Here is a 23096-nt window from a genome sequence, read left to right on the forward strand (position 1 = left end):
TGGAACATCTCCGGGCAAGGCTGGATGCTGGTCAAACGGCGGCGCTTATTTTGTTAGATCTTAGCGCCGCCTTTGATACGGTAAATCACAGCATCCTCCTGCATCGGCTCGAGGAGACTGGCATTGGCGGTGTGGTATTGCAATGGTTCCGCTCCTTCTTAGACGACCGCTCCTTTTGTGTTGCCATCCCTCCCTTCAAGTCCAGTTACCATCCACTGGCCATGGGGGTTCCGCAAGGGTCCTCGCTGAGTCCCACGTTGTTCAATCTGTACGTGAGACCGCTGGCTGATGTCGCCAGGCAGTGGGGCCTTACCCTGGTCTCGTATGCCGACGACACTCAGCTGGCGGTTACTCTCAGCGGGGATGCGGAAATTGAGGCCCCCAGGTTTCAGTCCGGACTGAAGGCGGTGGCTAGTTGGCTGACAGGCAACTGCCTTCAGCTAAACGCCACTAAAACAGAGGTGTTGGTCGTCGGGAAGGGAGTAGAGCTGTGGGGTGATCACTGGTGGCCTTCAGAGTTGGGCCCCACTCCGATCCCTGTATCGGAAGTGAAAAATCTGGGGATTTGGCTGGACGCGGGCCTCTCCTTTATAGGCCATACGAAAAGAACTGCGGCCTGTTGCTTCGGTCTTTTGAGGGGCTTGAGACCTGTTCTCAAGTTCTTTGACGCCCCGACCAGGCAGCTGGTGATCCAGGCCACTATCATCTCTCGCCTGGATTATGCCAGCTCTCTCCTGGCTGGGGCCAACCAGGCGGAACTAACCAGGTTACAACGGGTTCAGAATGCTGCGGCGAGGGCGATTGTCGGCCTACCAAGATTTTGTTCAGTGACAGGTGTCCTTCGCTCCCTACACTGGCTTCCGGTTAGGAAGCGTATTCTCTTTAAAGTCCTGTGCCTCGCTTTCAAAATCTTGAGAGGTACAGGCCCGGAAATCCTGTCGAATTGTTTGTCTTTTTATGTTCCTGCCCGTTGCCTCCGCTCCCAAGGTCTGGCCCTTGCGGTGGTTCCCAGATTCAGGCTTAGCCGCATGGGAGGCCGCTCGTTTAGGGTAATGGCTGCGTCAGCATGGAACTCCTTGCCTGCTGAAATCCGTTTGCTGGAGGACCTTCTGACCTTCCGGAAGGCGATAAAAACCTTCCTGTTTTAGCTGTTTTCTGTCCCTGTTCCTGTTTTAGTTGCTCACTGGCCTCTTTTTATATCCCGTTGTGTTACGAGCTACCTTGTCTCTGCGCCGGGACGCTCCTTGGCTGGAGTCGCTGCGCGCACAATAAATAGACGTAACATAACATAACATTAAGGCGGGTGGCATCATGGCACCTTAGGACATTGTTACATGTCGCCAATTGTCTTCCAAAATTAAGCAAGACCACTTGTGTCTAGAAAATAAACTCCAGAACCACTGCAACCCTTCCTGGCACTAATAAGAACTTTGTGAAAACATTAAATTTATTTTGCTACTTTTACTGTTGGAAAGAAAATCCTGCATACATTTCAGACATTTGACAGGTGTTCAGCATTTTTTTAAAATATCGTATTCATTGTATTTTTAACTAATTACAACATTTTCTTTAGCCTAAAAACATGTTAGCACTGTTCAGAACAGCCTTCACATATAATAAAACTAAACGCTAAGGACTGACTCCAGTGTTTATTATGAAAAATATATTATTAATGTTTTATAACTTTTTAACTTGCAATTGTAAATGTTTGAAACAATTCCCACAGACATTTTCAAGGCATTCTAATCTCCATGGCAGCTTAATTAAAAATATAAGCTTAAAACGTAATCTTAAAAAAAATCAACATTGACAGCTGGTTAAACAATTATACAGAACAGAAAAAATGAAAAATGACACCCCCCCCCAGGGTGTTTCGATCATTACTATTTGTTTTTGGAGAAAAAAAATTACACTTTGAGAGTTTATTTTTGTGAAACATAAAAGTTGCTTAGCAGCTGTAAGAAACATGGCGGTTTTTCAGAATTTTTTTTGGGCCTTCAGAGCAGCTGCTATCACTGTAGTTCCTTTGAAGTCACAGATCTCCGCCACACTGACAGAGAACCTTAAATAAGACAGGCTGTATGTAGTCTCTGCCAGAGCTTAGGTAATTACCTTCTCCCCCCCCCCCCCGAAAATCGGAGGGGGGGCACCCACACAATTCTAAATCAGGCCCATAGCCTTCAGAGTTGCTGTCTTTTTCCTGACAGTCAATTTAGTATTTCTGATTGGTCTTTAAGATAATTGTAATGCTGAAACTGACTTATATTAATCATGTTTAACAAGTATTGAAGGAAGGAAGTAATTCCACTGGGCTCCTAAACTTAATCCTTAAAAACTGGAGTTCTGCCTGATACGGGTTGCTACAGATTCCTGGACATATAGAACTGGAAATTCAGACTACCCCCCCATGTCCCTTTGTGTATCATCATCTTGTCTATTATTAGAACATTCATGTTTATACCTGTGGGTAGGTTTTGGTAGTTGGCTATAACATTCTATGAACTGTTTACTGCATGTCAAATAAAAAATTTTTAAAAACAACTTTTGGGTTAGATGTACGAAACATTTTTGCATTCGCAAATGGCCCAAGTTGCAGAATCTTGCCATTTTGCGAACACAGAAATGCATTTTCTAATGTACAAAGCTGACATTGCCATTTGGTAACCTGTTATCGAATCATAATTTGGGTTTGCGAATCGATATCTGGCGGGAGGAGGGTGTTTGGGGTGTCCCTTCCAAATACGGATTTGCATTGGTATGTACGAATGTTTGGTACCAAACTGCGTTTGCAAAACATTCACACCTGCTCTCCATGCCACACAGCTCTACCCAGCTACACTCGTGCTCCCACTCTCGCTACCGCGAGTTCGAGCCACCTGTGTTGCCCCCCACCTCCTTGCTGCCGTATTTCTCTGCCTTTTCTTTTGCCCTCTTATCTTTTGCCCTCGGGCCTCTTGTCTGTAGTTTTACTCCATTCTGCCTACTTGCACTGTTTTTGCCGCTTCTGCCTTTTCTCACTTTTGCCCTATCTCAGCCTTCTGCCATCCACTTTTCCCGCCGCTGCATCCGCTGCGGCCCACCCCTCTTGCTCGCCCATTGGTCCTGCACTCGCCTCCCAGCTGCTCCTCCCTCCCACCCTTCTTCATGGTGGCCGCTGCGTGCCCGTGCCGCTGGTGCGCCGAATGCGCACCTCAGGCAAGCCGGTCTGCACCCATCCGCGCCTGGACTGCGCCCACTACCAGACCCCCTTGCCCTGCAAGCACCACGACACCAGACGCCGCTACGACGTCAAACCTCCTCCACGAACTCAACGCCGGCCGGTCTACCACCTGCTTCCAGGCCATCCCGAAGCGCACCCATAGACCCTTCACCTGCCACAACTGCAACTTCACCAGCCTGCTCCACCTCCCACCGAGGCAGACCACAACCATCTCCGTACCCTACTGCTCAACACCCTCTCCGTCCACAGGCACACCGTCGAACTCTGGCACCTGCTCGACTCATCCTCCCCGGACCTCGCCTTCCTGACGGAGACCTGGATGAACACCTCATCGGCACCCGACATTGCCATAGCCATCCCAGATGGCTACAAAATCAACTGCAGGGACCACACCAACAGACCAGGAGGAGGAATCGCCATCGTCCCCAGAAACACCCTCAGAATCTCGACCAACACCGAAGACACCCTCAGCACCGCCGAACACCTGCAGTTCTAGATCCATATCAATCCCAACACCACCCTCAAAGGAACTCTCGTGTACAGACCCCCCGGACCTCAGACACAGTTCTGCGACTCCATCACAGACGTCGTCAGCCCCATGCCTTTGCCTCCACAGACTACATCCTCCTCAGAGACCTGAACTTCCACCTCGAGAATGCCGCCGACAGCAGCTCCACCACACTACTGGACAAACTCACCAACCTCGGTCTCAAACAGCTTGTCACGACACACACCCACTCTGCCGGACACACACTGGACCCCATTTTCTCCGCCAGCAACCATGTCACCTTCAGCCACACCACCGAACTCCACTGGTCCGACTACCGCTGCATCCACTTCTCCTTCGAGAAAACCACCACACACAACCACCAGCAAAGAATCCCCCACCACAGCTGGAACAAGGTCACCAAAAAACAGCTAATTACCGCCCTCGCCCAAGACCTCCCACCCGACCACCCCGACACAGCCGCCCGTAACCTCAGGCAATGGATCAATGACTGCACCAACACTCTCGCCCCAATCAAGAAGCCCTCAAACAGACACACCGACAGAAGGGCCATCTGGTTCACCGCAGACCTCCAGGCTTCCAAACAGACCTGCTGAAAACTAGAGAAGAAATGGCGCCACAAGCAAACACCGGACAACCATGCAGCCCTCAAGAACGCCAGCCGCAAGCACCACCAACTCATTCGTAACGCCAAACGGACCTCCTAAAAGGAACGCATCAACAACAACGCACACAACAGCAAACAGCTCTTCAACATAGAGAAGGAACTCTGCAAAAATTATATCTCCAGCATCAACGGCATCCCGCCATCACAAGACCTCTGCAACTCTCTAGCCACCTTCTTCCACTGCAAGATCATAGACATCCACAACAGCTTCAACATCCAGACCCCCCAGACACACTTGCCTCCTGATCTCCTGGAACCAAGTCAAGGACCAAATCACCATCAAAACCATGAAATCCATCCACTCCGGATCACCGTCAGACCTCTGACCCACCACATCGTCAACAAAGCAAGCTCCATCATCGCACCCCAAATCCGAAAGATCTTCAAAAACTCATTTGAGACCGCCACCTTCCCGGAAAGCTGTAAACATGCAGAGATCAACGCCCTACTCAAGTAACCCAAGGTGGACCCAAAGTACCTCAAGAAATTCCGGCCCATCTCCCTGCTCCCGTTTCTGGCAAAAGTCATCGAGAAGGTCAACAGACAACTGTCCCACTTCCTCAAAGATAACAACACCATGGACTCGTCCCAATCCGGATTCCGCAGCAATCACAGCACGAAACCACCCTCATTGCCGCCACTGACGAAATCAGGACCCTGCTGGACAACGGCAAAACTGCGGCCCTCATCCTCCTAGACCTCTTGGCCGCCTTCGACACCGTCTGCCACCATACCCAACTCACACGCCTCTACAACGCAGGGTTCCGCGACAAAGCCCTGGACTGGACCACCTTCTTTCTCACTGATAGAACCCAGAGAGTCTGCCTCCCTCCATTCCGATCTGAAGCCACCAAGATCACCTGCGGCGTACCCCAAGGATCAACCCTCAGCCCGACCCTCTTCAACGTCTACATGACACAGCTCGCCACCAATGCCCGATCGAACAACCTCAACATCATCTCATACGCTGACGAGACCCAGCTTATCCTTTACCTCACCAAAGACCCCGCCACCGCCAAAACCAACCTCCACAGAGGAATAAAAGCAGTTGCCTGAAACTAAACTCTGACAAGATGGAGGTCCTCCTCCTCGGCCACACCCACTCCGCCTGGGACGACTCCTGGTGGCCGACCTCGCTGGGAGCCGCGCCAACATCCACCAACCACACACGCAACCTGGGGTTGATCCCCCGACTCATCCTTTTCAATGACATAGCAAGTCAACGCCGTCTCCTCCTCCTGCTTCAACATCCTCCGCATGCTTCGCAAGATCTTCAGATGGATCCCCACCGGAAACCGAAGGACGGTCACCCAGGCCCTTGTCACCAGCAGGCTGGACTATGGTACTGCCCGCTACACAGGATCCACGGACTAAACTCCAGAAGAGACTTCAACGCATACAGAATGCCTCCACACACCTCATCCTCAACATCCCCCGCCGCAGCCACATCACCGCCCACCTAAGGGTCCTGCACTGGCTCCCGTCTACAAGAGGATCACCTTCAAGCTCCTCACCCACGCTCACAAAGAACTCCACGACAATGGACCAGCATACCTCAACATACGACTCACCTTCTACACTCCCAACCGCCAGCTTTGCTCCGCAGACCTTGCCCCAGCCACCATTCCACGCATCCACCGAACGACCACTGGCGGCAGATCCTTCTCTCACCTCTCTGCCAAGACTTGGAACATCCTCCCCATCCACCTGCGACAGACCCAGGACCTGCTGACCTACAGGAGAGTTCTCAAGACCTGTATGTTCCTGTATGTTCAAATAGTAGCAGCTCCCCCTCCCCTCTCAGCGCTTTGAGACCCTCACGGGTGATTAGCACTCTCTAAAATTGTCTGATTGATTGATTGACACTTTACCACCAACTCAAAATTGATGGTAACCCATGCGCAAATCGACCCTTTCTCCTTTGAGAATGGTTGAATATGTATTTTTAAGAGCAGGCAGTTATCTGTCAACACTTAAAAAATAAAAAATAAACTGTTCATTTTTTATTTGAAAAGGGATCTCATTTTCCTTTAAGAAAAACGGGCTGCATTTAAAAGAAATGATTGCTATATTTAAAAGCTATAACAGACATGATGGTCTGCTGATCCCAGCAGGCCACTGTCCCTGTGATAGCAGAGAATCCCAGTAGGTCACAAATTGCGACCTACCTCGTTAATATGCATGAACTAGAGCTATTTGCGACCCACTACAATTTGCTATTTAGGGAATAGGGTCTAAATAATCCTTTTGTACATTAGTAATAGTGATTACAAATAGAGATTTTAAAAAAATCGTTATTTGGTAATCAGCATTACTATTGTTCCTTCATCTAGCCCTTAGCTTGCCTGGTTGATAGTCTTTTTGTGTGTACTCAGAATCATGTGAGCATTACATTTTATTTTATTAAAGCTAGACTAGTCAGGCTCTACCGAACCTAGCTGAATATTTTCTATTTTAGTTGTGAGTATTTTTATATATATTTTTGCATCAACACGAATCAACAAAAAGCAAAAACTCATATAGACCATTTTGTAGTGTTGCTATGAGACTTAATATAGGTTTGGATACAGATATATAAAATGAGACGGAACATATAATCCAGCTGAAGAGCAAGAATTGATGTACATTTATCTACACATTTCTAACAGAGTGTTTGGTGAGTCCACCTGGCCATTTTCTTTCAGTATTTTACAGCCAGCAGACGTGTCCTATTTCTTGCTCTACAATCTTACTTTGTCTCGTGGAGAGCAAAGGTTTCTTTTATTTCCTGTAGTGTATCTTCTTTAGTGTTCAATTATATTTATTGAGTTTTAAATGGTTTGATAGAAAGCTTAAAACTCTCTCACTATCTCAGATTTGGTATTTCTCATTTGTTTGACAGATTTTTGCACTCTCTGACTCTAGCCAAACCAGAGGTGGTGCAGCTTAGGGCTGATGTGGAAGCCTTAGGCCTACACCAATGAAGTATTGGCCCTACTCACCACTGGATTTGTTGTTCACTAACAATGAGGCAGATACTTGTGAAGCACCTTTGCCTGTAATTTAGAATGACCATTTTATAATCCCCGGTCAAACTCAACTTCCCTTAATAACCAAATTGTTGGATAACAGAAGAATGGATAAGACACTAAGAAGGTGAGTCGTTTCACCCTGTCTTACCATCATGTGTTTCTGATGTCAATGCATCATTAGAAAATCTCAATACAGCTCTACCAGAGGTTTTCAACAAAATTGCGCCTCCCAAAAAGATGAGCACCACAAAATGATGGTCTTCTGCACCTTGGTATATGACAGAGCTGAAAACTGCTTGTAAAAACTTAAGAGAGAAGATGGTGTAGAACTAAAAGTCTGCAGGACAAGGTTTCTTATAAATTAGCTCTGTCTAGATATCATCTCAACATTAGAGCTCGGCGTAAGCAGTTGACCTCTTGCCAAAATGAACAGGTAGGAAATACACCAAAAGTGCTCTTTGAAATCATTTGTGATTTTATGAGCCCTCAGGCGTGTGCGCAGCCCTCCTTAGCATCGCAAAAGCTGTATGAGTCTCTAACCACTTTTTTTCTGGAGAACATTTTATAGATTTATTTAAACTTCAACATTTCGCCAATTATAGACCCTTGCGATACCTGCAGTATGCCTGAAATGGGAGCAGTTGGGACTCAACACTAATCAGGTTCGAACCATTGTCTTTGGAGGAGGTCCAGAGGTCTCTGGGTTCGGCAAAATCAGGCTCCCCCCTAGATATCTGCCTTCCTAGAGTTATACTGTCACTATCTAGCCATCTTTCTCCAGCGACTTTATCTATATTCAATCTTACAGTTGAAATAGGCACAATTCCCTCTGAATGGAAAGCCTTGCATGTCCTACCGATCCTAAAGAAAGCTAACCTTTTCACAAACATCCTAACTAACTACTGTTCCATTTCTCTGTTACCCCTTCTGGGTAAACTGCTAGAAGGCCTAATCAACAAACAAATAAGCTTACCTAGAAAAGAATGAAATTCTGTATCTTCTTTAGTGTTCAATTATATTTATTGAGTTTTAAATGGTTTGATAGAAAGCTTAGAACTCTCTCACTATCTTAGATTTGGTATTTATCATTTGTTTGACAGATTGTTGCACTTCTATGACTCTTCATGTAAAAGCTAGCATTCTATGTGTTTATTTACTATTCTCTTAATATTTTTGTGTAATTCTTTGAGGTTATTATTAATTTTTGATGTTAAAGAATTAATTAAATGCTGTCATCGGCAAAAAGATACTTAAAGACTTACTCAAGCTGTACTGTTTTTCAGGTTCTACAGTTTTCCTAACAAGCTTCTCATGTGTCAGATTATGTAGTTTTTCATATCTGCAGCTACTTAACTATGATAGTCTCCTCTCTAACTACCTTAAAAGCATCTGATAAATTAGCCAGGTTCTTCAAGTCATTGGCCTCAAAGGGGTCATATTTTTGCCTTTTGTGTGTAACAGGATTTTCCGAATATCATACCTAAATCTTTCCCTTTCCCTTGATAAGATAAGTAAATTGGTCATAAAACTATGAACCATACTAAAACCAGCATAAAAAGCTGTCTCCATAATGTGAGATCGCTAGCTAAGCACTCAACTGAAGTATAGGGATATTACCATCTCTCTATCTCCATACATATGTTTTCTTACAGTAACATGGCTGAATGCCACTAACCTCTTGGCCATCACTCTAGACATCCCTAAGAACTGTTAATTAGTAAGGCTTGATAGAGACCGAAAAATAGGAAAGGGCATTGCCACAGTTTTTATAAACTCGCTTAAAGTCTCATGCATTAATACTTCTATTACTGACTCAATGGAATTAGGCATTTTTTTAAAAATAATTCCATCTGGTACGGAAAAATGGAAGGGTGCCTTGATATATCGCCAGCCTGGGACCAAGAAGGGTTTTAGCCAACGTTTGATGGAAGAAATAACCACTCAAGTCTTAGCTACAAATACTTTTCTCCTCTTGGGTGACTTTAATTACCATGGAGAAGATCTAGCCAACCCAGAGGTGGTGCAGCTTATGGCTGATGTGGAAGCCTTAGGCCTACACCAATGAAGTATTGGCCCTACTCATATATATGGAAAGCCGTGCAAGTCCTACCGATCCTAAAGAAAGCTAACCTTTTCCCAAACATCCTAACTAACTACTGTTCCATTTCCTGTTACCCCTTCTGGGTAAACTGCTAGAAGGCCTAATCAACAAACAAATAACAGCCTACCTAGAAAAGAATGACATTCTGGACTCTTTGCAGTCAGGATTCAGACTGGGCCGTAGCACTGAAACGGCCCCACAGGTAGTCACCGACTCTTTGAGATGCTCATTGAACGCAGGCACTCTTCCATGCTAGTTCGGCTGGATCCCTCCGCAGCTTTTGATACGGTCTCTCACTCAAAACTGTTGCAGAGACTTGTGAGATTGGTGTTTAGGGGACTTTCTTGGACGAAGGATCCCAAATGATCACTCTTGGCCCCTATACCTCGTGCAAGATGCGTCTGGGTAAGATTGTACCACAAGGCTCATGTTTGAGCTCCACCTTGTTCAACATTTATATGGCACCCCTTGTTAAGATCGTTGATCCTTTTGACTTCTGAATTGTATCCTATGCTGATGACACTCTGCTGACCTTCACTTATTATTCTGATTTAGATTTAACCAAAGATCGGTTTACGAAAGAAAAGTTGGATGACTGACAGTTCTCTACAATTGAACGCAGACCATGATTCACCAAGATCATGCAGTTTGGCAAAAGCCATCACCCTGTGGTCTAATGAATGGTGGCCCTCTCAACTAGGATCAGTCCCATCTCCCAAACAATGCGTGAAGAACCTTGGCATAAAAATTGATCAAGCCTTCTGAAAAATCATATCTTGGATACCACCGGCAGGTGCTACCATAATATGCATCTCCTATACAGAATATTTCCCTTTCTCCCTCTCTCTGCAAGAAAAACATTAGTTCAAGCCCTGGTAGTGAGTCTTTTAGAATACGTGAACGTTAGGCCTGGGCGTAGTACTATGCTGTGCTTGCAGAGCATGCGTAGTTTGCCCTACTACGCACTACGCAAATTGCACGTAGCACAGTGCAAAAGCGCGTAGCGTAGCAGGCGTTTTTTGCTTGCTCGCGATCCTCCACATCAAGTTGGCGACAGCGAGCGAGCAAAATCAACATCCCGGCAACACTTTTTCCTCGTTCGCGATCAGCAACATCACATTGCTGTTCGCGAGCGTGGAAAATAGACCTCCCAGCGAGATTCTCAACACAGAGCGGTCAGGTTTCTCATTGCGAGTGGTCGCGTATGTTCGTGACCGCTCACGATGAGAAACTACCAGTCTGCGTTGAGAAAGCTGCTGCTCGAGTACAAATCTACTAGAGCGGCAGAAACGACCACTTGCACTGTGCAAGATGCCGTTTGCAATGATTGCACAGTGTGGACAAGCATTCGGCACTGTGCAATCAGTGCGAACAGCATTTTCCCTACTGCACTACGGAGTTCCCGAAGCTATGCGTAGCATGCGTAGTGGCAAGTGCACTTCGCATAGCTACGCGTAGCACGTCTACGCAAACTACGCCCAGGGTTAGTGAACGCTCTACTGTCTGCAGCTAATAAGACGCTTGTGGCTAAACTACAGGTAGTGCAAAATACAGGAGCCAGACTTATTCTCAATCGTCCGCCACGTACCCTGTCGGCCCCTTCATTGAAGTCTTTGCACTGGCTGCCAGTAAGACAAAGGATCATTTTTAAGATCTGCTGCCTCACATCAAAGGCCATCAGGGGCAACGGCCCCAGTTATCTTCAACAGAAAGTGAAATCGTATGTACCCACCAGATGTTTAAGATCCAAGGACAAACCCTGTTGTGTGTCACCCACATCCGCCTTACTAGATGTGGTGGGAGAACCTTTTCTTACCTGACTCCTTTTTATTGGAGCAAACTCCCTGTGCATATTCGCACCTGCCTGAACTATTGCTAATTTAGGAAATTGTTGAAAGCCTCCCTTTTCCAAAGAGACCTCTTCTTGTAGATGCTTGCCTGCTACTGTTTGCAGCACTGAGATGCCCAAGGGTGATCCCAGCCCTATATTAAATGTAATTAACATAGCATAACATGACATAACAAAGCTAATGAAACATGAACAGATATTATTATAGGGTCCAGCTTCACTTCATCCAACTTTCCACTCAGATATATGTTTGTGAAAATATAATCTCTCCATCTGTGGAGTGGTTCACATGAACGAACAAACGATTTGCCAGTGACAAGTATTGCTCTTTAGGTCTCTTCTACACTAGAGGTTTTCAAACTGTTCTCGAGGCAAGCCACTTGAGAAAATTATTTTCAAGACAGGCTTCTCCAAAGTTTCAGTGACCACAATGGGCAGGGGACAGGCGGGGTGGAAGGACTGGTGAAAAAGAGAGCAGGGCTGGTAGAAAAGAAAAGTGAAATAATTAACAAACAACAACAGAAGATACAGGAAGAAATGACTTCTTAGGTACTTCCTAAGTGACTATGAAAGTAAATAGAGGCAATAGTGGGACACAAACAAAATAACCCTTTTAAGAGTCAAGGCATAATGCTCACATCTCCTTTGCAGCAGAGGTAGAATACATGGTAGTCAGAAAATGCTTATTTTATTGTTGCTTTACCTCACACAGGGCTTTCCCATTTATTGCCTTTTTAAAGTTTTTATGACACTGCATTGAACAAAGTATTGCAAATATAGCCGTTGGTAAAGAGATGCAGCTATGAGGTCTGCTGCTTCGGTTTTTTTGTGCAGCAGCAGCTTTGAGATGTGGTTTTTTAGTTCTCGGCTAGTAATCGGCTAGTAACGCATGAAGCGCGTTCTCGCCAGAGAACTATAGCTGTCGTCTCAGCCGACAACGAGCTGGAATGTGGAGACAAGACCTGGCCGCGCACGCAGCGTTGTCCCATAGGATAACGTTGCGCGCGTGAACTTCTGCCGACAGCATGGCAGAAAAGACGGGATCGCGACGCGCGCCTCGTGAACAGTTCACGAGTTTGGAATGCAGGGGTAGCTAGCATAGGGGCGCTGATAAACAGGCAGGCGCCCTGCGTGTGGGAGACAGGCTGGCGATGGTTTCGAGCGCTGCCTTAGACAGAGAGCTGTCCGTGTCTGTCTTCAACCCTCGCCTCATAAAGAAGTTTAGAGCTGCGGCTTGAGGGTTGTCATGTCTGTTTTATATAGTGCTGATTTTTGGTATGTAATTAACGATAAAGTAAAATTAGGAAGGTGGGATTAGAAATCAGTCCCCCACGCCGTTGCACAACTAGAAACTTCACCGCTTCTGATCCCAGCCTGTGCCCAGAGGCTGTGAAGTCTGTGGCGGGCGCTGAACCTGTGGACGCACGCACTTGACTGGCACACTGCGCTCGTGGTGACCTTTCACTGCAGGCTGCATTACTGCACGGCTATGCCAGGCATGCCCATCGCTGCATCTCACCAGCACCTGCTGCTTGCTGCGGGCATTGCACTATTGCACCTATTATGACTAGTTCGGGGCTAGCAGGCAAAGGCAATTCTCCAAACCCACTGCATGTGCCCATAGCGGCGAAAGTGCTGCTAGTCGCTGCGGACTACTGTCCCTCGCAAACAAATACACCTTAAGAATGTTAATCCCGTGCACCAGAAGGCGTATGCCCGCCAAGCTGTATTGCACCATGCCCACCTTGGGTATGTGGTGTATGCTGCGTAACTTGTGTCAGAACACTTCAGCGCTCGAAAGCAGCCTCGCTGGCAAGTGGCGCTTTACTGAACACATGGATTTTTAATGAAATGAACCAATTTCTGCAATTTATTTATTTGGCACATTTGTAGAGCGCTCTGTTACCCGGAGGTGTCCTGGCGCTGGTATGAAAGGGCTAACGTGAGTGAGCAGGCTTACTGAGTGAAGAGCCAAGTCTTGAGTCCTCTTCTAAAGGCCATCAGACCCTGAGTTTGTCTGAGCACAAGTGGGAGTTTGTTCCAGGCCTCTGCCGCCCTAAGGGAGAAGCTCCTACCTCCCCAGCGAGTTCTTTTGATTCTGGGGACCGTAACCAGAGCCAATTCTCCTGACCTCAGGGTTCGTGCTGGTTTATGCCAGCGAAAAAGCAATTTCATGTGTTTAGGGCCCATATCATGAATGATTACACATTTCTATAGCGCATGGTTACCCTAAGGCATCCCAGCGCTCATGAAGGGCTTTGAAGACCATGCATAGTGCCTTAAATGTAATTCTCTTGCGAATTGGCAACCAGTGTAGTGCCACCAGATCCTGAGTTACTGAAGCAAATTTGGGGGTATCGGTGATCAGGCGGGCGGCTGCATTTTGCAGTAGTTGGAGTTTATTGAGTACGCTCTGCTGGGCGTTTAACATCAGGCTGTTACAGTAGTCTAGGCGTAAGAGCACTAGCCCTGTAACAATCGTTTTCCTGTATTTCTTCTCCAGATACGGAAGGATTTTTCTGATGGTTTTGAGGGTGTAATGGAGAGAGGAAGAGAGTGCGTTCATCTGGGGTTTAAAGGATAGGGCGTTGTCCACCAGTATGCCCAGGTTTTTGACTTTGTCAACCGGCACGGGGAGTGGTCCCATTTCGTCTGGCCACCATCTCGGGGACCAGAAGTTCTCCCTAGCTCCAAAGAGCAAGACCTCTGTCTTCGAGGAGTTCAATTTAAGGCAGCTTTGTGCCATCCAGCACCCTACTTCGTGCATGCAATTTTTTAATCTGTCTGCTGTATTATCAGTGTTGCCGGGTAGGAGGGAGACCACGATCTGTGTGTCGTCGGCATAAGCCGTGAGTTGAAAGCCGAACGATCGGATCACCGGGGCGAGGGTCGACACATAAACATTAAAAAGGGTGGGACTAAGCGAAGATCCCTGGGGGACTCCACAAGGTAGTACAAATGAATGCGATTCATGACTTCCTAGCGCCACTGTCTGGGTTCTATCAGACAGGAAAGCCTGTAGGATTTTTTATGCATTTCCCTGGATTCCACAGGCCCTCAACCGGTCCACCAGCAAGTTGTGGTGGACCGTATCGAAGGCCGCGGAAAGATCCAACAGAATCAGGGCCGCTCTGCCTCCTGCATCCATCACCTGCCTAATGTCTTCCATTGATTTAATCAGGGCGGATTCCGTGCTATGTTCCGCACGAAAACCGTGTTGGGAAGAGTCAAGATGATCCTCTGTTTTTAGAAAGGCGCTTAGTTGTGCATTCAGGCTACCTTCTATTATTTTGGCAGGGAGGGGGAGTCGGGCGATCGGGCGATAATTGTTCATCTCAGTAGTGTCTAAGTTAGTTTTTTTTAGCAAGGGTAGAATGGAGGCACGCTTCCATCTAGAGGGATATTCCCCTTTCTCCAGCATCAGATTGAAAAGGGGGGTGAGTCCCCTAGCAATGGCCTCTGGTGCTAGTTTGGCTACTGCAGTGGGACAGGGATCGTGCGGGGAGCCTGATTTAATTTTTAATATGCGTCTCATCACTTCCTTTTCCGTGATGGGCTGGAAGTGTTGAAGCGTTACCACAGGTCTGAGGAGATCCGAGTCCTCGCTCGGGGGAGAAGTCTTCACTTGACTATCTAGGGAGAAAAAGATGTTCTCAACTTTTTCACGAAAGAAGGTGGCCAAACTATCACAGAGTGAAAGACTCTCGGGAATTTCTGTGGTCTTTGGGTTTGCTAGGGAAGAGACCATTTGGAATAGTTCTTTGGGGGTATTGCTGGCATCTTCTATCTGTTTAGTAAGAAAGGCTTTTTTTGCTTGTAGGATTCTCTCTTTATAACGTCTTTGCTCAGAGTTGAGAGTTTGTTTATCCGATTCGCTATAGTTCATTCGCCAGATCTTTTCGAGCTTTTTGCATCGTGTTTTATGTTCCCTGATTTGTTCTGTAAACCATGGAGCAGCGGGATTGGCCCGGGTGGAGTGGGTGGTTTTGGGGGGAGCCAAGAGTAAGCAAGCCTGGTCCAACCAAGCTGTATAGGTCCTAGCTGCTTCCTCCACGTTGTTAGGGAGAGGGGTCAGGGAGAATTTTAATATGTCGTCCAGAGTGTCCCCTTTAATGTTCTTCCATTTTCTAACTTGTCTCGGGACGTTTCTAGTGCTAGGTGGTTTTTCCGGAGTGGTAAGGGGAATGGCAAAGTGAATTGCTGAGTGATCTGACCAATAGACTGGTAAAACAGAGGTGACTTTTAGACTGGGCTGATTAGAGAAAATCCTGTCTAGGGTGTGTCCTGCTCTATGTGTGGGATCAGATACCAGTTGCGTCATGTCAATCCCCAGCAGTAATTCAATCAGTTCTCGGGTGTCTGTGTCTGCATTGCATTCTAGATGATAATTAAAGTCACCCAGTAGAGTGAACCTTTGGGTACATGCTGCCGCTTCTAGTAGTTTACTTAATGCTGCTAGAAATCTGGTTTTCTCACCTGGGGGCCTGTATACAAGGCAGCCTGTAAAGGACAGGTGGTTTGAGAGAGTAAAGTTAAAAAGCAGAGATTCATCAAGGCCAACGGGACCGGGTTGAAAGGAGCCTCTAATGTTTTTATGGTGGATGATGGCTAAGCCACCCCCTCTCCTCTTGTCCCTGTTTTGGGTGTGGCAAACAAAATCCTGGGGAGTTGCTTTAACTATATCAGGGCCTGATGCTGCATCAGTTCAAGATTCAGTAATGAATGCTATTTTTATATCTTCATCCTGGATTAGCTCTGCTATTTCCGAGCTATGTTTAACTAGCGACCTCGTGTTGAGAAGGAGGCAATTAACCAGAGAGTCTTTTGTTCTAGAACAGGTGCTTTGGTTTCCTTGGGGTGCTATAGGTAGCCAGAGGAGATTAGGCAACAGTTGAGAGCAGTTGGCGCAGTGGGAAGATGTAAATGGGGATTTCATCCCAGGTTCACATATTTTACATCCCTTGCTGGAGGACTTATTGTTTAAGGTCCAGAGCATCTCTCTGTTGTAAGTCTGTTTGGGTGTAGGGTTTGGATTGGGAGATGCAGGGGGTATGGCCCTGGGCGCGGGACCGGCGCGGACGGGCGCAGACGGGCTCGCCTTTGGCGAGCCTTCGGCGCGCCGCCGGCGCGCCCGCTGCGCCCGTCCGCTGCGCCTCCTAGTGAGGGGAGCCATTTAAAGAGGAAAGGGCGGGAGGGGCGGAGCACTGCACTGCTCGGCCAGCTCCCGACCCAAAAAGGCGGAACCCACAGGAGCAAATAGCCTCCAATGATGGGTTCGAGTCCAGAGCACCACAGTGGCAGTTATTGTGAAATAAGTCACACGCAAACACAGGTGTGGTTTAAAAAGTGTTATTTACAGGATAAAAACAACGCATCAATCGCAAAGTTTTTTTTTAAAGTAATATCGTCCCGGCTTTCCGCCTCAGGACACTTACTCCTCTCACGCTAGCACTTGCAATCAGTATGAGGCGTGGAGAGACTGAGTTTTAAAGAGGAAAGGGCGGGAGGGGCGGAGCACTGCACTGCTCGGCCGGCTCCCGACCCAAAATGGCGGATCCCACGGGAGCAAATAGCCTCCATGATGGGTTCGAGTCCAGAGCACCACAGTGGCTGTTATTGTGAAATAAGTCACACGCAAACACAGGTGTGGTTTAAAAAGTGTTATTTACAACAACGCATCAATCGCAAAGTTTTTTTTAAAGTAATATCGTCCCGGCTTTCCGCCTCAGGACACTTACTCCTCTCACGCTAGCACTTGCACTGCAATGTATGTAAATACAGTGCTCCATATTCAGTGCACAATTTAAAAAGACGATGGATAAAATGTACACCGTGGGAGTAAATAAATGGCTCCTCTGCTCTATCCAAACGCTCATAAATTCCCTATGAAATAAATCAAAAAAAGTCTTTCGCGTGGGCTATTTAATCCCGACTGGACATTTCAGCGCCTGTTTACCTTGCTTGTTTGAAGTAACTGTGCTTCTATGCGATGAGCTAACGGTCTGCTTTTGTTACAAATAGCGCTCAACAGTCGATCCAGCTTTGTTTCTAAACACTCTCAATTGCTGCAGATGAAGACCGTACATGAAAGCAATTTGCCCAGGAACACACCTTTTTGTGTACAGGGAAAGCCCGGATTGGAAGTCGGGTTTGCTCGTCTCCCCGCTGAAAACATTCTCCTATGTTTTACTGCTTTACAATTATTGTCAGGATAACATGAGCCATATTTTGTTAGGAACAACAGAAGTGCAATGGACACATTAATTTGTGAACCCACGAGCGAGTGATCAGAGTATCATTCTCGCGATAGAGGGGGTTCAGGCCCGCACACATAGTTTGGAGCGCACGTCCACCCCACTGTTAGTGAAGTGGGGGGTGGGGTTCTTTGCACCCCTCCCCATCCTGCTAGCACCCCAGTAAAGCATCTCAAACTTTGACACTCAGTCGATTCTTTCCGGAAAAAGTTTGTTGAACTCACAGGCGTCGTTCCATCTTCACCCTCGTGCAACTCCCTAATGAAGTGTGATATATAAATGGATATCCGCTCCATAGCGCACACTGCATCACTTCACTTTACCTCAGGGAGATAACACGATGGATTTGATGCAGGAATTGGACACAATGAAGTATAAATTATTTTTAGCGGCACTCATTTCATCCTTGACAAAAGGATGAAAGGTGAGTTGGCTCTGTCGGAGATCAGACCTGGGAGTTGCACGCGCCCCCTCGGCGGCGGGTGCTCGTGTGACTGGCACAGACCGTGCCACACTCCCCTGCCTCGCCCTGCCCCTGGAAGGAGCGCTGTGCTCCCACGGACTAGCGCTGTTGGCATAGACTTTCATGATTTGGTTCACCATACAAAAGTATGTTGCCTTTGTTTAGTGTTAACAGTACGATAATTGAAAGAACTGTAGGTCCTGTGGTGACACCTTGAGATTACTAACGGTATAAAACTGCCCTTCCGCCCTTTTTATTGATGGATTATTTGTCCTGCAAATATTTCTGCTGCCCCTTAATTGTGGTCCAGCCAGGGCACACCAGTAACCATGACAAAAGAAGAACTGTAGAAAAATATATTGCTGCTAAAATGCTGCTACATTTTGAGTTTTATGCCACTAAATTCTCATTTGTGTGCAGCTATATTTGCTAATCTGTGCCTCAATATCCTGGAGGTTCTGACAAATGCATCGTTTTTATGAGATTTTGGTTTTAATGTTTCGCCTGCATAGTGTTGGCGAAGTCTTTTGTACATTTTAAGCTATTGGCACTGTAATTGACAATGCCTATTATTTTTGTTTTTTAAAACATAAATAAAAGGCATTGTTAATTACAATGCCAATAGCTTAAACTCGTTAAACACTCGTAGCCTGCTCGACTTTTTATCACCGTGTCCTCATGTCTGCTCTAAAACTGCAGGTCAGGAGAGCACGCTGTGAGGTCATCAGGCAGCGACGAAGAGGCTACTTCGCAAATGTAACTGTTTTATTGAATTGCAGTGCTGAAGTTTGCATGCACCATTGTACAATGCACATTATACCAGTGCTAGATCTGGGTTGTAACTATATACCATAGGTTCGGACTCTCCTAATCTATGCAGTATCATATTTGTATTCAATTGGTAGGGGAAGCTTGAAGTTTCATTATTACAGCACACTTAGAGCAGCCTATCGCAATAAATTAATATTAATTCACTATAACTCCAGGGTAATGTTGGTGAATATTTTTGGGCCATATTGTGGGTAGTACGCACATATAGATGTTGTGTTGGCTGACGTGGCACTAACACAACTATCCTTGCTGCATGTCTAAGATGCTCTGAACTAAAGGACATTAAACAAAGCTTCCTGGAAGTAAACCTTTACCCATGCAGGCTGGTACAATTACATGAGGCACTACAAATGCGCGCCAAGTGCCTATCATGTGTATTGTTTTTTTATTTTTATAATTCTTTTTATTATTTTCAAAAACAAAAGGAAATAGACGCATCAGGTGCCCTACCATAGCATCACTACGCACCACCACAGCATCACTCAGGGGTACCACAACATCACTATGGGCTACCAAAATGCTTATAAGTACAACAGTAACTTACAATATTATTATAATATAATATTATTGCCAACATTGCTTAATATTTTGCAGCAGCTATCATCTTGCAAACCATCTTTATACACTAATACAGACTTTGCTAAAAATTTAATGCAACACATTGTCATATACAATGCCAATAACTTTAATGCTGCGAGACCTATTGCATTGCAAATGCTTGTTTGTCTTTCAAAGGATAGGATTGCTCGGATCTGCTGAGGTTTGCCCTGATTACTGTCAGATACGGGTTCCAAGGGGCCAGAAAACAAACATGGGCTACTACTGAGCCCCAAATGTGGCAGTCAACCGACAGACACAGTGTCCATCCAACACGGTGCTTACCTTTTATGTAAAAGAAAGTACTTTAATCACACAGCAGGCGTAATTACAATACAGGCCAATGGAATCTATATAAAGGGATGCAATTGTAATTGCTTTAAACCGAGAGATACTACATCCCCTTCTTCCCGTAATCCTTTTGCTATCTCCCTTTCCCATATCTCTAGCGCACTGCAAGCTTTGGGCAGGTTTGGTGCAGACGAATATGGTCTAAATACTCTCTGAGTCAAAATATGAAACTCAATTCAATGTCTCTTTACTCCTTTGGTAAACAGTGTGGCAGACTCATCTGAGCATATTTAGTCTCTTGTCAGGCTAAGAGTAAGACCCGCATTTTACCTGCTGGTTATAGGAGCAGTTCGGACTGTGGTCCTGGCTCCCACCCTCATGGCAGTGACTCCTTTCCTGTTGGGCCTGCCCTGGCAGTCTTGTTTGGGACGAATTTCACAGGGACAGTAAGTGCGACAGATCTGCGTGAAGTCATGAGGTTACTGAATTCACAGGAAACTGATTAAATCTACGATCATTAGCTCTCTACACTAAGAGTTCACTGCAGTCTGTTGTGTACATCAGTAGACTTATTAAAACTGCAAGTGATCTGCTAGGAAGGGTCCTAGGAACTAAATATTAGATGTACTAAATACAGTATAATAATACCCCATCTTTAATTAATTGCTTTTTATAAAAGTAAAGAAATACAAAAAGGATTTTTTCACCCAAGGTCATACACAACCCCAGACATGTGAAATCAATACTTCTCCCAATACACCATTGAATATGCATAGGCTGCAACAATGCTATGGTCAATAACATTCAGAGACTGATTCATTGCAGTTTGTTGTATACATTTGTAGACTGTATCAGAAGCACGATTGTGTTGCCTGAACAAACCTGGAAGCATTGCTTATCATCAGTGGCGGCTGGCACAGATCACGGTTGGTGAGGCCGGGCACAGAGGGGAAGGGGATTATCTTAACACAGGATGCATGTGCCAATAGACACTGATATGTAGAGGATATCATTGTAGCCCATATGTCCATTATGGATTTTATGGAGGGAGATATATTTCCATAAAATTCTTATTCTGAAACATACAATTACGTAGATGGTCTTTGCAAAGTGTTTATATCTAAAGCGAATCTTATTCTAGAGATTATGAGTTTGCACAGGATCTTGATATATGGTTTATGTCGTATTGTAAGGTATACCTTTTCATAATGCAATAATGTAATTCTTAGCAGAATTATCATCAAAGCACTCTTGTAACTGAGAAATATGTTTTAAGTGAGGGCACCTGGGTGGGAAAATGTTAATGATTATAGTGTTAAGACAACTTTAAATTCCATACCATGTGTTCACTAAAACATGTTTGTATGGCGAACCAAGCTTCTATTATGAAATTAAAACATAACTGTAAAGTAAACACAGCACCATTGAAGGATGGCAAAGTCCTGTGATTTGCAAATTTAACTTCTTACTTTTTCTTTTCATACCATGTTTACACAGGAGCATTTTTACTATTAATATTTTAATTTCTGTTAAATATTCTTGAAACATAATTAAAGAAATTACACGTTTGCCATGTCCATCTCTTTTGACTTTGCCAGTGCTTGGTATATCCCTGTTTAGAGACCCTCTATGGCACTGCTGTTAAGGTGTAATGAATATTATGCCTATTTGTCTTGAAATCAACTTTGGAACACTATACAACATCTGTAAATAATTGAAGATTACCTCATAACTAATCCCATGTAGATTCGCTACATTGTTTCAGAACAAATGATCCATAATGGCTGGCGTTATCATGTTGCAAACACCACAGAACAAAGTAAAAAAATGTCAATGCTTGCTCCCATCTTAGTTCTTTCATTCTTATCAAATTTTCATAAAGCAGAAAAACAAAAAGTTAAACTTTGGTGAATGAATGTATTTTTTCTTTGTTTGTTTTCCAGCTTTTCATTAAATGGAGAAAATGAAAGAGGTGAGTGGTGAAGCTTGGAAGGGAGGCGTCATAAGGCTGGTCTCCAGAAGTAGAGGTATCTTGGGCGCTAATGTCCACCTGCCCCAGTAGATGATGTTCTATGAAATCATGAATCAGTATTAGGTTTCCTCAGACAGATCGCTGTGATGTCTGCAGTTCTTTAATTGAGACACTACTCACCACTACCCAGGTCCCAGATTTAGGGGTGTGCAAAGTTATGTATATTTCTGTATGCACAAGTTATCAAGGTTTTTCTCTCAATCTCGCACATTTTTTTTACTTGGGGGAAAAACCCCTTGGCAGGAGAAATGTGCGAAAAAAGGTTTTGCATACAAATTGTGCTGCGATGTTGTACAAAATGTATAAACTATGTAATTTCGCAGTTGTTAGTTTGTAAATTTCACTCAACTTCACTGGCAGAAAAAAAAAATCGCAAAATTTTACCCATGTGATGTTTCCCTAATATCAGTACTTATATAGGCCAAAAAAAATTCATACGTCAACTGACGCTCCCTCAGCAAGCCCAAAAAATATGATGCAATGTAAGAAGCACAGAAAAAGTGCAATTTGGCCTTAAGGAATCGCAATTTACCACCAACTTCAAGTTGGTGGTAATTTGCGATTTCTCTGAAAAATTCACTTTTTTGCATTTTTCAAAGTGCCATGTGGCGCACATACACACCCTTAGGGCATGTATGTGTGCCACATGTGCACACATGCTCATTTCAGGGGTGCAACAGGGTGTCCTTTTGACACCCTGGCACCCTTGAAATTGCATTCTCAATTTACGATTCTCTGATTGAGAATCGCAAATTGAGAATGTCTTCCCTTCATTCCTATGGGTCTCTAGGTCCATAGGAATGAATAGGGAGGTATTCCTTAATTGCGAATCGCAATTTGCAATTCGCAATTAAGGAATATGTAGGATTCGCTAAATTATTTGCAATTCCTACATACATACAGGCACATGCATCAAAGCCTTTTGCGATCGCAAACGGTGCGATTCACAAAAAGCGGCCATTTTTGATCGAAAAATTAACTTTTGCGATGCATCAAGGGTCAAGGCCCTTGCAATTTGAGAATTCACAATTAATTGCGAGTTCTCAAATTGCGATTGCATTTAAGGAATCGCATTTTGCGATTCCTTGAATGCAATGCAAGAACCACTTTGAAGTCGCGATTTCGCTACTGGGGGGGCGCAAATTACCATGAAGTTGAACTTCATGTTAATTTGCTAAAACTTAGAAAAATGCACTAGAGTGCATTTTTCAAAGTTCCATTTTACACACACAAATGCCCTTGGGAATATGTGTGCAAGATGTACTCATATGC

General features: G+C 45.2%; 1 protein-coding gene across 1 annotated transcript in view; it reads left to right on the forward strand.

Moving 5' to 3' along the window:
- The window catches only part of LOC144753872 (keratin, type I cytoskeletal 19-like), a 95763-nt gene that overhangs the window by 69845 nt on the left and 2822 nt on the right, over positions 1–23096 (forward strand). The window contains exon 8 of the mRNA XM_078641412.1: positions 21736–21764. Coding sequence (XP_078497538.1) covers positions 21736–21764 — 29 coding nt within the window. The remainder of the gene's footprint in view (positions 1–21735; positions 21765–23096) is intronic.

The sequence above is a fragment of the Lissotriton helveticus genome, chromosome 5_1, assembly GCF_964261635.1.
Source record: "Lissotriton helveticus chromosome 5_1, aLisHel1.1, whole genome shotgun sequence".
NCBI lineage: Eukaryota > Metazoa > Chordata > Amphibia > Caudata > Salamandridae > Lissotriton > Lissotriton helveticus.